Source organism: Acipenser ruthenus, chromosome 17 (genome assembly GCF_902713425.1).
Source record: "Acipenser ruthenus chromosome 17, fAciRut3.2 maternal haplotype, whole genome shotgun sequence".
Classification (NCBI taxonomy): Eukaryota; Metazoa; Chordata; class Actinopteri; order Acipenseriformes; family Acipenseridae; genus Acipenser; species Acipenser ruthenus.
Genome location: NC_081205.1, coordinates 32,523,125 through 32,536,295, shown reverse-complemented (window position 1 = coordinate 32,536,295; position 13,171 = coordinate 32,523,125). Strand labels below are relative to the sequence as shown.

Here is a 13,171-nt window from a genome sequence, read left to right as displayed (position 1 = left end):
AAAAACATTGTAATAGAAGTCTTCTATCTACAGGTATGGGGTCTTTTTATTTGAATCAGGCTTGTAATTTACCAACTTACTTTTCAGTTGAACATAATAACATTTGAGTAAAAAGTAAGGTGACAGAGTAGACGCTGCCTAGACATTACTAAAGCACTGCATTTACTCTTTCCTTCATTATACTAATCATAGGTGTGGTTCCTCATCTAGAATTGGAACATATTTTATTGCAAACTCAGTGCCTATTTGCCCCCCCAAACATACATTCAGATAGATAAATAAAGTCATAAAAGCAAAATGATGTTCAGAGCAGGCCTTGCTGATGCAGTGCAGCATGGAGGGGATGCTTCCAGTCAGGTGCTGACCTCTGCTGGAAGTGGAACTGACAGGCACTGAATTGGATTCCGGAAAACAATTTCAGCTGGTTATCAGCATTAGCCATTGGTCCCTTCCATTATCTGATCATCCTTCATCCAGGCAGTTATCTCCTTTATTCTTTGTCTTTATGTCTTCAATCTGTATGATAGGTTGTATTCATTTCAACGTCTCTGCATATGGTTTACCGTTGCAAGTGGGTTTTATACAATCTTACATCTTCAATCTTAAATGATCTGTATTTCAACATATTACCCATTCAAAGCCACATCTATAACAAACAAAAACAACATGTTTGTTAATATGACAATGAATTCCAGTGGAACACCACAGGAAGAGCAGCTAACCCAATGAGAGTGAAAAAAATATTTTGGAAAGATGAGGCATAAGTTAAGCTTGTTGTGGTGCAGGAAGCTTTTTCAGTTTAACCTGGAACGAGCGCTTTTGGAAAGGTGGGTTCTGTCTTATGTTTTAGCTCAGGTTGGTTATCCAATAGGTTTTAGTAAGCAGGCTAACAATCCATACTGCAGGAGAATCCACTCCTGACTAACAATGTTAACTGCATCTGCTGCACAGAGAATATCATTTCAGTCATCCCACTGGGGAAATGAATTGCAATACTTGCAATCTGATTTGCATTCCAGATTAGGATAAAGTCACAGGTTTGGGGTAAAGTTGTGATTTAGGTTGATGTGCAGAGGCTCCCAGAAGCAGGGCTGTTTCTGAAGCATTTGCTGAGCAGGAGGAAAGGTAAACGTGCTTTAGGAATTACAGAAGGCCTCAATAGAGGGAGACTTGTGGACTTGTCTGGAAAGCAGACATTCCCAGAGTTTGATGGAACCTGGGACAGTGCAGTGTATGGGGCACTGGCTGTCCCTGTCCTGGTGCTGATCACAGCTCATGGACAGGTTTCCCAGTTTGCTGATGACCTCTGCTACTGGACATCTTCTAAAAGACCACAAACTGCAGCAAAACGACTTCAGGTCTGTATAAATGCACTGGAAGACTGGGCCAATCTTTGGACAGTCAAATTAAACCTTAAAACTCAATGTGTGCTCTTCGGCAAGAACAAAAACCAGATATCGGAACAACCAGTTAAAATACAGCTATATGGTGAGGATTTGAAACTGGAGCCAACTGCCATGTGTTTGAGTGTGACGTTCCAACAGAATATGACTTGAACTAAATACATAGATGACATTGAAACCTGTACCAGGAAAAGACTTAACAATTTAAAAGTACTCTGTGGGAGAAAGAACGTTGCCTCGCCAAATACAGTACTGAAAGTTTTCAAGAGCTATATTAGACTGTTGTTTGAATACACTGCACCAGCCTGGCTGAATGTCAGCAGCTATCAGAAGAGAACATTGCAAATGATTTAAAGCCTTGCAATCTGAGTTGCACACAGATATACCAGTACATTTTATACTGTTTGTTCTTTATTTTTTCTTTAATTGTTTTTATAATTGGTGCCAGCTCTTTGGCTAAAGATTGTATTACATTAGTAGGTCCTGCCTCAAATTAGTAGGTCCTGTCTCTTCAAACATCATGACCAGTGAGATTGGTAGAAAAGAGCTGGGGTCCTGAACTATCCCTACATGCATCATGCTCTTGACTTGACTTGACTTGACTTGACTTGACTTGACAGGTCAGTCTTGTGACTGGTCAACATCAAGGTTATACTGGGCCACCCCCAGGCACATTCACACAAGAGATCACATGACTGTGATACCGCGTGTGCATGGGATAATGAGACCTGCATTCAAAAGCTATTCATCAATGCATTTTTGAAAATGAGGATCAAATGATTTCCGTTAGGCCTGACACTTTTAATCAGAACTCTATTATTAGTTCTGTACCTATTTCTTAACCCTGAATTTCAGCAATCATGTGCCAAAGTCACTGTTACCTTGATATTTTTTTTCATCAATCATGCTAATGGAGATGGTAAATACCAGCTAATGATGACATTTCCTTTTTTAATTAGGTGAAGCACTTTGCTTGTTTGCAGACTGCCACAGGCTAGTGAAGCACCATTCCAGACTGCACCAGGAAGGATGCATCTACAGAACCTCAGGTAATGTTTCCATCACAAACGTACCTAGAAAACTCATTGTTAGGGTAGTATAGAAATCCCAAGCTTTCATAAACGCCGTTGGTAATATTTTGACAAACATGCTAATATCCTACATTACAGTGTGTGTGTGTTTTGTTGTTGTTGTATTGATCTATACCTCCTCCCAGCTCTTACCCTGCTCTTTGTACTCTATTTTAGCATTGCTCTTAGCGAAGGGGTGGGGATAGATATACACCACAGGTTGTCAGTTCACATTAATTGTGACTGCAACAAAAATTCCTGCTGGCTTGTTTTTATAAAGGCTGTCAAGCGTCTTTTTACAAACCCAAATAGAAATAAAAAAGAAAAACATCTGCATAATGTACCGTTTAATGGCACAGTATATTTTACATTATTTTACAGATATTGAAAAAGAGTCACTCGTCACAGCTTTTGTCCAGTACCTAGGACAATAAGATCATTTGGTTTTATGCAGATGATATGACTGGGTGTCTAACTCCAGGTCCATTTGATTCCTGTAAAACCTTCTCCTCTCCCTGGATTAGTTCCTAAGTGGCATCACATCGTCTTATCTGTGGGAATCCTTAAGCTGGCCTGGCAACCAGCCTTTCTCAATTAAAAGGAACTTAAAACTGAGTCGTAAGCGTGGGTCAATATTTGACATCTCGAAAAAAACAAATTATACCTTTTAAGCAAATCAAGCCTGAGCAGCACAAAGCATTAAAAGATGACCCTCTTGCACATGTTTGATTAACTGCTTGCGAAATCAAATATGTATTATAGATGAAGTGCAGTAAGTGATGCATGAAGGATGCCAGCTGCCCAGCTTCCATGCCGAGAACATCTATATTATTAGGACACACAGCTGGGCACTAAGTGTTGGTGCAGCAACCTTCCAGCCTCTGTACCATTGCTATAATTATCAGAAAAAACATCCGCCAACATGCAGAGAAAAAAAGCCACCCCGAAAGTCTGTTTACTTTTCAATTTAGGATGAAAAGCAAAACAACCTAGTCATCGCTCTGTGAGTAATTGTTTAAGCTGCACAGAGAGCAGTGGCTCGCCGCTAATATCGGATGGCTCTAATGAACGACACAGGGAAGACTGTCAACAGAAGCATCTCCTGCTGCTCCATTAATGGATAGATTGTTCAGACAACTCGGTTAGTCATCGTTATGCGTGTGTTTGTATATGTGTGTGTGTGTGTGTGTGTGTGTGTGTGTGTGTGTATGGAAGGCCATCATGGTCAAAAACACATTTTGTACACTTTTCAAATATTTTGTGTACTTTCTAATTTGGCCAATCAGATCACTGAAAATTAAATGAGAACCAATACATTTAAAGAAATAAATTGTCCAATTAAAAGTTGCCTTACATCTGCCATTCCCGTCCAATTTGTGCCGGTATGGACTTGGAATCTCCGAGACGAGCATCAGCTGGCGGTTTCAGAACCTTAGAAATCGCTTTAATTCAGCAATAAGCCCACTGTAACTAATATGTATTTTTAAACAAATGTTGAAAGATCTGACACTGAATCTAATATTGGCTATGGTAACTCAATATTTTTGTGTAAAACTGAAATAAATATAACAGAATATAAACTCAACAGAATATGAAAGAGCAGTAGCTTCAAACCTCTGCTAGGCTGTATTTGTCACAAAGGCTGCATGTAGGAACCATCGCCTGACACCATTTTGTTTTGCTGCCAATAAGCCGCTGTGATCTGAAAGCTGGAGCTGGGGCTTTACTAATATAAAGACAGTTCGATTGGACCAGCCTACAGCGGTCGAGGGCAGGCAACTGAAACTGAAGAGAACTGCTCATGAACACACAGTCAAAGCAACACAGATTATCGGATGCTACTAACGCTTTAAACAAAGCACTGCTGCAATCATTTAGATATTTTGTTATTTCGTTCATAGTTCCTCTGTTATTACACAGCCCCCCCCCCTCCCCCCCAAACAAAGTGGCAAAGTCAGACAGTTCTAGTGTGAGGATGTCAAGACAAGACAATTGATAGCTTTTTTTAATTCTATCATGGAATGCAGGAATCCTTACCAGCTAATTACACTGTCAAACTGTCTGTTTTGCATAGCACCCCAGCGACTCTCGGGTAATCTCAGAAAAGCAGGCTCACGCGTGCGTGAAAACAGCAGGGAAATCTGCTCAAAGAAAAGAATCGGAAAGAAAGACTGGAATGAAGACATGAAGGCTGCCGCATTCGGGTTGCAAACGGTCATCCAGCAACCCGTCCCTGTGCCACAATAATCTAGAGGCAGAAGCTGTTTAGTAACGTCTTCAGCAAGGATAAGGTTAAGAGCGACGCAGCCTTCAAATTGTATTTAATCACATCTGAGGTTTCTGGTCGTCTAATATGTGGAGGTTTTGATTGAAATAGGCCTGTTTTGAACAGTTGAAATGTAGCACCGAGGTTGCAACTGTTATACATTCATGTCTTGAAATGGTTTGGGATTTACAATGGAATTTGCATGCTTTTCTGTCAAAAGAACGGCATGCACAGTAATTTGTTACTTTGTAGATGAAAACTAATACTGCTAGGAAAGCTTTGTTCCCTAACTGCATATTTCAGGGTTGCTAACAGTGATAAATTGATGACGAATAAATGCAAAATATTCCTCATGATATTAACTATAAACCTAATCTACACAGTCTGAGGTACTCCCATTATATTTTCCAACTGTGTGACCACATAATTGTGTTTGGTAGTGTAGCAGGGAGTGTTGTGTGATACACTGCAGTTGTGGATTCTGCCCCCTGTCGTTTGAAATGAGAGGAGGTTAAAAGCTCTAAAAACACAAATTCAGACGAGCCCGGCTCTCTTGCATTGTGGTTAAGATGCTTGCTTGCGGTGCGTGGGGTCTCCAGTTTCGTGCCCAGCCTCTGCCCTGTTACAGTAGGGCAAATGTTCTTTCAGTGAAAGAAGGGCTTTAATGCACAATATTCCACGCATGCTCCCAAGATCCCCAAAATAACTTATTTTCAATGCAGATGTATGTGGCAGATGTGGATTTGAGTAACATAGTTCTGCATTGAAGAAGATGTTTCATGTAGATACTGAGGCAGACACAATGTAGACGTTCTGTAAAAATCTGCAAGATGCACAGAACATGCTGCAAGATTTGTATAATTACTACATTTTCAGTATACAGCATATGTATACTAGCGGGACAGTTGATGCAGACATTACTTGTTTTATAATATTTGCCTTATTGGAGAAGAGAATATTTTCTTTCTGTGTGATCCAGAAAATACAAAATATATAAAGCAGTGTTTGTCAATGTAGTTACGGTCCTGAGGTGACCTGTGTTATATGTTCCATCTTCCTGCTGCCAAAATGAAGGATGTCATTTAAAAAATAAAAATAAACAAAAGCTGCAACAAATTAGTCAAAAGTGCTGCTTTATTGAGTAACAATTACCGTTGGCAATTATGTGCCTGTTCCCAGTCAGTACAAAAATATATAGAAATATATATAACAGCAGGATGCACAAATGAGAAGTGCATTAAATCCCTCCATTAGGGGACCATTTTGAAGAGCACTTCATTAAATGAAATGTCATCAGTATTTTTTAATTGTATTACTTTATTCCTGGATGGGTTTGGGAGTGTATTAAAATGTGGCTTTCATTTTTTTTGTCATTATAATCACCTGAATAGTTCAGAAATCTCTACCTTTTATTGGTATAAATTCACAATTGTGATCTGACCTCTAGGCTAATTAACCTTAATTTGCATAACAGTATCTTCTCTGGGATGTATCTTGATGTCAAAACTCCAGAAATGTCCATTTTGAACTCTTTATTTACAGTGAGTGTCAGTGTTTTCGGGGGAAGAAAACTTTCACACGCTCTTTATTTTGAAGGGTATACGTAGTTACACCACCGTCCAGTATTGCAAGTGGCAATGTACATTCCCTTTTCAATGTGTTGTCTTATATTTTATGCAAATAAGTCCTATTCATCATCTTTTCATCATTGGAAAGTGGAAAGCCTGGCATTGTGGCTTGTGTCCATTATCACATGTCATGAATTTGCCCCAGCGCAGTGTATGAGTACTAATGGTCTCCCTGTAGATAATTGAACGGGTTCATTCCTTTACCACTAGTGCTTCGCAGTTCATTCATGTCTGATTAAGCTGCTTTTCTCAAATCACTCACGCAAAATAAGAACAAATCAACTCTGTGCTTTCCAGGTCAGAGCAATTATGCAAAAAGCAACAAATTATGTTTACTTTAAATTTAGCCTTTCGATTTACTTAAATGACTAGAATCCTTAATTGTTTAGCTTTTTGCATTTTAAATGACCTTTTTTCTATCAATTCCATGAAAAGCGTGTAAATTAGCTGTGCATGGAACAGGAAAACAAACTACTTTGGGCTGCAGTGTATCAAGGCAGGTCTTGTGTGCCGGGGGGGCTCAGTAAAATCCTCACCTCTCTTCCTGGTGTGCAGGGAGAGTCACGCGCATGTGGTTTGACTCCTGCTTGGGTCAATGAGTTGCCTATCTTGGCTGGGGACCCACTGGGACCACAGCATTAGCTTTGAAATCTGAATCTAGTTCTTAGCCAGGTACGAATAATAAAGGGTGCACAGACTCTGAGAACGTGCAGGGTTTAATACATGTTGTTCTGGTTCCATGTACTGCAGCTCAGTGCATAGCTATGATGTGATAAGGAAACCGTTACTCAAATGAAGAAATAATGGACTCAGCAAGCATTTCCTTTTCATCGTCTGTGCAACTTGGATACCAAAGGATCCAGATCAGTTATAAGACCCAACCAGATATTAATCCTGCCTGTGTTTATTGCTCCCTATAAACCACAGTAAATGGAACTGTACATTTAGCGTAATAGTAGGGTTAAACGTTTTAAGGGCGGAGGTGTTAAGATCGGTCACCATTTAAATCATTAAAGTAGACTAATAGATTTCCATTTAAATATATATTTTTTTAATCAGAAACATGAACTAAGCATTGCAGACACTGTAATTAATCAAATACAAAGCCTTTGTTTTTATTCACTAGTTTGTTACATTGTGGACGTCAAATCAGGAGAATTTAGATATAAGACATGGAATAAGAGACATTATTTTTTTTTCTTAAATGTTTAACATGATGTAAATGTTTTCCAGTAGAAGTTTCTGCAGCCGGCTTTGCGTTCCCGGGGGGGCAGGCCCTTGCTGGGGTCGTTCTCGAACTCCTGGGATCTCTCAAGCCGGGCCTCGCCCTGCTCATCATACTCCAGGACATCTCTCTCAGGCTGAGCTAGCTGCAGGAGCAGGTCATCCAGGGAGTACTTGGGTGATTCCTGCAACAAAAGACGAGCCTCTGGTCATGTGGGACTGCGCAAGCAATGCTGCTCATTCGTTCTCAATTACAAGATCTCAAGAAGATTAGAACATTGTTTTCTTATGAGTGCCCTGGGTGTTCTCCATTATATTATATATATATATATATATATATATATATATATATATATATATATATATATATATATATATATATATATATATATATATATTAAAAATATCAAATTTTAAAAACCGAAGGATAGTAGTAGATAATTAAACACTTATTCACTTCATTTCAGCACCTTGGCTAGCTGCCTTTTTCTGAGTTGCAGCATTGAAGGCAGTCAAAAACAGGTGTTTTTTTTTTTAAATAAAGCTCTTAACTGTGTGGAATTCTTGCTTCTAAACTACAGTCACCTACATTATAAAGATCACAACTTGTCTGGCCTAATGAGATACTGAGTCCATCACTCACAATCCCACCAGTATTGACTGTTAGGCCTTTATTAGTGGGAGGTTTACTTTAACAAAACCTTGACTCAATTGATCACTTTTGAAATGTCTTCATTACAGACTAAACAAAAAAGGTAGTCTTGCAGACTTGGGGTGCCAATGACGGTTATCTCACAAGTCACTTGCCTAGCAGGTAATACCAGCTGGTGGAATTGCTTGAATTGTTACAGCCAGTGGGCTATGCACTATCCACAGGATTAAAACATGAGATTTCAAATGAATTTCCTCACAGAGTGAAAGGAAGAGTCGTTGGCTGTGAGTGAGTCGAGCAGCATATTTAAGTTCATTTTAAACAGATGAAAGGAAAGCTGTCAAGGTGTTACCTGTGCACCCGTCTCCGTAGCCCCATTTCGCTGCCTGAGCCGAAGGTTTGGATGTGGAGCTGCACTGACGCTGCAGACAGCTATGGCAAGACCCAGGAGAGCCAAGACCCACAAGGCACGGCAAGACACCATCTTCTCTACGGCAGCAAGCGGATGATAGGGAGCAGTCAGTGTGTTTCTGGAGCTGTCGCTGTTGTCTGGTTCCGAGGTCTGCTAAGTCTCTTTTTAAACTGGCCTCCACACGTCAAGGAGGAGGGGTTACCATGATGAATGGACTTTGTGTGCCATGTCTCCGCCATCCACATTGTAAGAGTTGTTAGCATTTAGTGATTCGACTGCTTTGTTTCTCTTAGAAACGTAGTCATTCTCTTTGTTTAGCCATAAAAACCGAAGTGTTTTATGGAACCTTGGGCTACTTAAACAAAACATAAAACCACTATCGTAGCTATTGAAATATTTAGCTTTGGTGCTTTTAGTTGATCTGCAGTAAACTCAACATCGCATTGTAGGCAAGCAAGCTAAAACCAGAACTGCATGGAAATGTGATGTTGTGGACTTCAATGTTAAACATTACACTTAACCAAAACAATGTTATCAGCTAAGGAAGTTAATAGCGTATTTTTAATGGAGGGTTTTAAAAGAAAGATGTGGGCTGATTTTCAAAGGGTGCTTGTCACAAAAAATACATTTAAACATCCTGTGTTGAATTCTGCATTCTGGTATACAGCACAGTAGAATACAACACAGTGGTACAATCTTAAAGAACTTTTAAAACTATTATTTATTTTATTGTAGGATTCAATGCGATTCATTTCCACAGTTCAACTGGAATAAATGATGGACTCTTGAGTTAAACCATGAAGTAACCACAGTTGTGCCACAGTTTTTCAATTCTTTTGAGCTCTTTCAGCTGGTTTCTCCCATCGCAATGGTTTCTCTCATTTGTTTCATTCTCAAGGCTATTTACTCCAAATCACCACAAAAAAACTGAGTAAGAAATAACTTACAAGCCCTCAGTGAGATGCCTGGGTTGTTTATGTCTGCTTTGGTAACTTTATTGAGGGTGTGTAAAGAACTCTGTGAATAAGCCTCAAGAGGTTCTGAGTTTCCTGTTTCTTTCGCCATTGTGATAAACCCAAGGTGTTGATTTTCAGGTTCGGATTCTGGTTTCTGTGAAGACTGCTAACTAACTGCTCTAGATTTGGTTCAGGTAACTGGAAGAGATCAGAAGGTAAAGCGGACGCTCGTGAACTCTGACCTCCTAGTCACACCGTCTCTGTCATGCTGGTAATCCTTAAATGAACACACTCCTGGCTCTGTGTTGGGCCATGGGATTAATATCTAATAAAAGAGAAGCAAGAAACCGGCATAGTTTAGAAATGGCTAATAGAGTTAAAGTGGTACATTAAAGATGGTGATGTGGGTATTAGACATACAAACATCGAACGCTGCGGAGGCAGTGAAACTGAATTAGTACAATGTTCTCTCTGGGAGGGATGTTGACCTGGTGTATTATGTGTGAGGATTTCATGACTACCTTTCACAACACAGCTCACTCACTCGGGATGGGACTACAAACCAAGGGAAGGTTACATTGCAATGCATTAAATTCCTTTTCTCCAGTCCGAATATTCATGTCAATGCATGTCTGGCATTCATAAATAATACACTAATTTATTTTTTATTTTTTTTGGCATTAGAATTTGTGATTCAATATTTATTTATTTATTTATTTTAAAAGCAACCGTGTGTGATTCTTATTAAAAATCTGTGTAATGTGTACAGGGACTAGGATTTTACCTAACCTGACTTCTCACTATTTATTTTAAGGTTAAGTGAAATAATAATAATAATAATAGTTAGGTGATAGAATTCAAACAAGCTCTCAAGTCTCTCAGGAGTCATTGTGGTTTCTGAAAGTTTTTTGTAGATATAATTGTAATACAAATTGCTCTATTGATTCTGCTGTATCTTAGCTGAGAAACTGCTTCCTGACGTCTTCTGTTCTATCATTGAATCAAAGAAAACCTCCAGCTCAGGTATAACATTTACCACAGTATTTTTATTATATGGTGTACTAGACATTTTCCATGGTTACCCATATGCTTTACCATACCTCTTTGGTCTTTACAATGATTACATATGCTTTCACTTTGCTTTATTACACTTTGCAATGCTTTTACTGTTAGAAACCGTTATAAAGGTACACACAAGTATATACAACTGTTGTGGGTTTTCAAAGCTAGTGCTCATGAGAGGCTCCTATCAATGGAAGACACAGGCAGTGGAAAGTCCATTTGAAATGACCATATTCCAAGTGTTAGGATACGAGTACAGATATAAAAGTGTACCACATCTGCAAGGTAGTTTTGCAGTTTTACTATGATTACACTATGCATTTACCATAGTTTTTTAATGGTTTGACATGTTTTTTTAGTTTTTTGTAACATGCTTTACCATACCTCGTTACAATTCCTAACTATGCTATTCAACTTTGCTGTGCTTTTATTACAGTAAACTATAAGGGTAGCTAGGCTTGCCAAAAACAAAACACACACACCCACACACACGTCATGAATCTATTCAGTCTTGAATACAGCTCATCAACTACGATAAGTAAAACCTCCATTCAATAAAAGCATGTTTTATGTAGTTGGGCTGTATATCGATTTTTGTTTTTCACAGGACATCCGGGATTGGGGACTGATACAAGGACATAACGTGTTTGGGTTTTTTGTATTATTTGACTGACACAACCATAAACGTATAGAATGTAATGATTTGCAAACTACTAAAACACAACATGATTACATGACAATAACCTTGTACAATGAAACGTATAATTCATTTCAATATATGAATCCATATACTGTGCCGTACAGGTGTGAGGGCTGTTGTATACCGATGATTATGTATACCCAATGCATGCTGTGTGCATATCTAGAAAAGGTCTAGTTTGGTGACGCTGTTTATGAGAAATCTGTTTCTGTGCAGGCTGTCATGTGAAGTTCCCTGGGTTGAGTTCTCATCAGACGTGAAGCAGAATAAGTCAAGGCACTTAATTCTGAGCAAAACGTCAAAGCTGTTGTGTAGTGCTGGAGACTCGATTTGTGTTTGACTCGATTCTACGGTGCTTCTGATCTTGTGTGGATGACATCAACCACAATAAAAGCACTTCTTTGAGATAAGTGTGGTTTATGCTATTGCTGTCCCCTAGCGCCAATCCTATGACGTCATCAACACACGCACACATACACACAAAGAAAGTTACCCGTATATGTGCTTCACAAAATATGTTACCTTACAGGTCCTGCATTCAGCCACATGGGCTGGAGCAATCTAAAAATAAATAAATAAATAAATAAATAAATAAATAAATAAAAAAAACCTCTACTCAAGGTAGAGCTGATCCCTATCAATGCAGGGCTAAAACATTCAATATTCTAGGCTCTGTTGTACAGCTGAGAGAGCTTAGCCATTAGTGATCATGGCAATGTCCTGTGAATGTTCAGTATCCTAGTGCTATACTGACATCTGCTGGTGAAATGATAGTATTGCCTTATGTTTTCTTTTTGCTATTGCAGGCAATGGCAACTTCGCGGGCCTGGGGTGCTGCTGTTCTACACCAGCGGGTAAAATGAAGCAGTGACCTGCAGTAGGACCTGGCATCGGTTCCATTGCTTCATTTAAACGATTAGGAACGTAGCTGGAACAAAAACCCGGTCTGGAAGGGCGCTGCCCTCCTCTGCTGTACTCCACGAGGCTGTGGTAGGTTTGACGTTGGACTTGGAAGTTTGCCAGTGAATCTAATGACAGTCTGTATTTTGTAGTCAGAAATGTCAATAATGCAATCCTAGGTGACACCATCTCTACCCCCCTCCCCCTCCCGGTTGTGTTTGATGTGTGATAATAAAATGCGGTCAACTGACAACAGCACTCAGTTTCCTGCTAGATCTGCTCTGAACTGGCCAGGGTTAGCGAGGAGTCAGTCAAGTGATCAGTGTCACCTGAATCTGCACGCTACACCTTGAATAGAGTCCTGCTGGTTGAGATCCAGGGAATATAAGGTGGAGCCACTAAACCTGTTCTCGATGAGCAGCTCGCTGTACCACATTGCTGAGCAATTAACTAAATGACTTTTCTTGTTCTAGCAGCATGTACACAGCATAACAAGTAATACACACAGCTGTGGTAACGACACATTTAAAAATTCTGCACCCGGGTGATATCCTGTGTTTTGGGAATACACAATGTTGTTGCATTTTTTTTTTCTTTTATATTATTATTATTTATTTCTTAGCAGACGCACTTATCCAGGACGACTTACAATTGTGACAAGATATCACATTATACACATTATACATTATTTCACATATACAGATATCACATTATTTTTTACATACAATTACCCATTTATACAGTTGGGTTTATACTGGAGCAATCTAGGTAAAGTACCTTGCTCAAGGGTACAGCAACAGTATCTAAATATATATATATATATATATATATATATATCATTTTCCTGTGGCGACTTTCACTAACGAGCTATTTAGAGAAATGGTTTTGCATTTCTAAA

At 39.2% G+C, this 13,171-nt stretch overlaps 1 protein-coding gene across 1 annotated transcript; it reads right to left on the bottom strand.

The window, feature by feature from the left end:
• Positions 1–7,457: 7,457 nt before the first annotated feature.
• On the bottom strand, positions 7,458–8,848 carry LOC117423209 (somatostatin-1-like). Its single transcript, XM_058989649.1, has 2 exons — positions 8,596–8,848; positions 7,458–7,776 (listed from the first exon to the last, which is right to left on the bottom strand). The coding sequence occupies exons 1-2, from the start codon at positions 8,725–8,727 to the stop codon at positions 7,576–7,578; spliced, it is 333 nt and encodes a 110-aa protein (XP_058845632.1). The 5' UTR covers positions 8,728–8,848; the 3' UTR covers positions 7,458–7,575.
• Between the last annotated feature and the right edge of the window lie 4,323 nt (positions 8,849–13,171).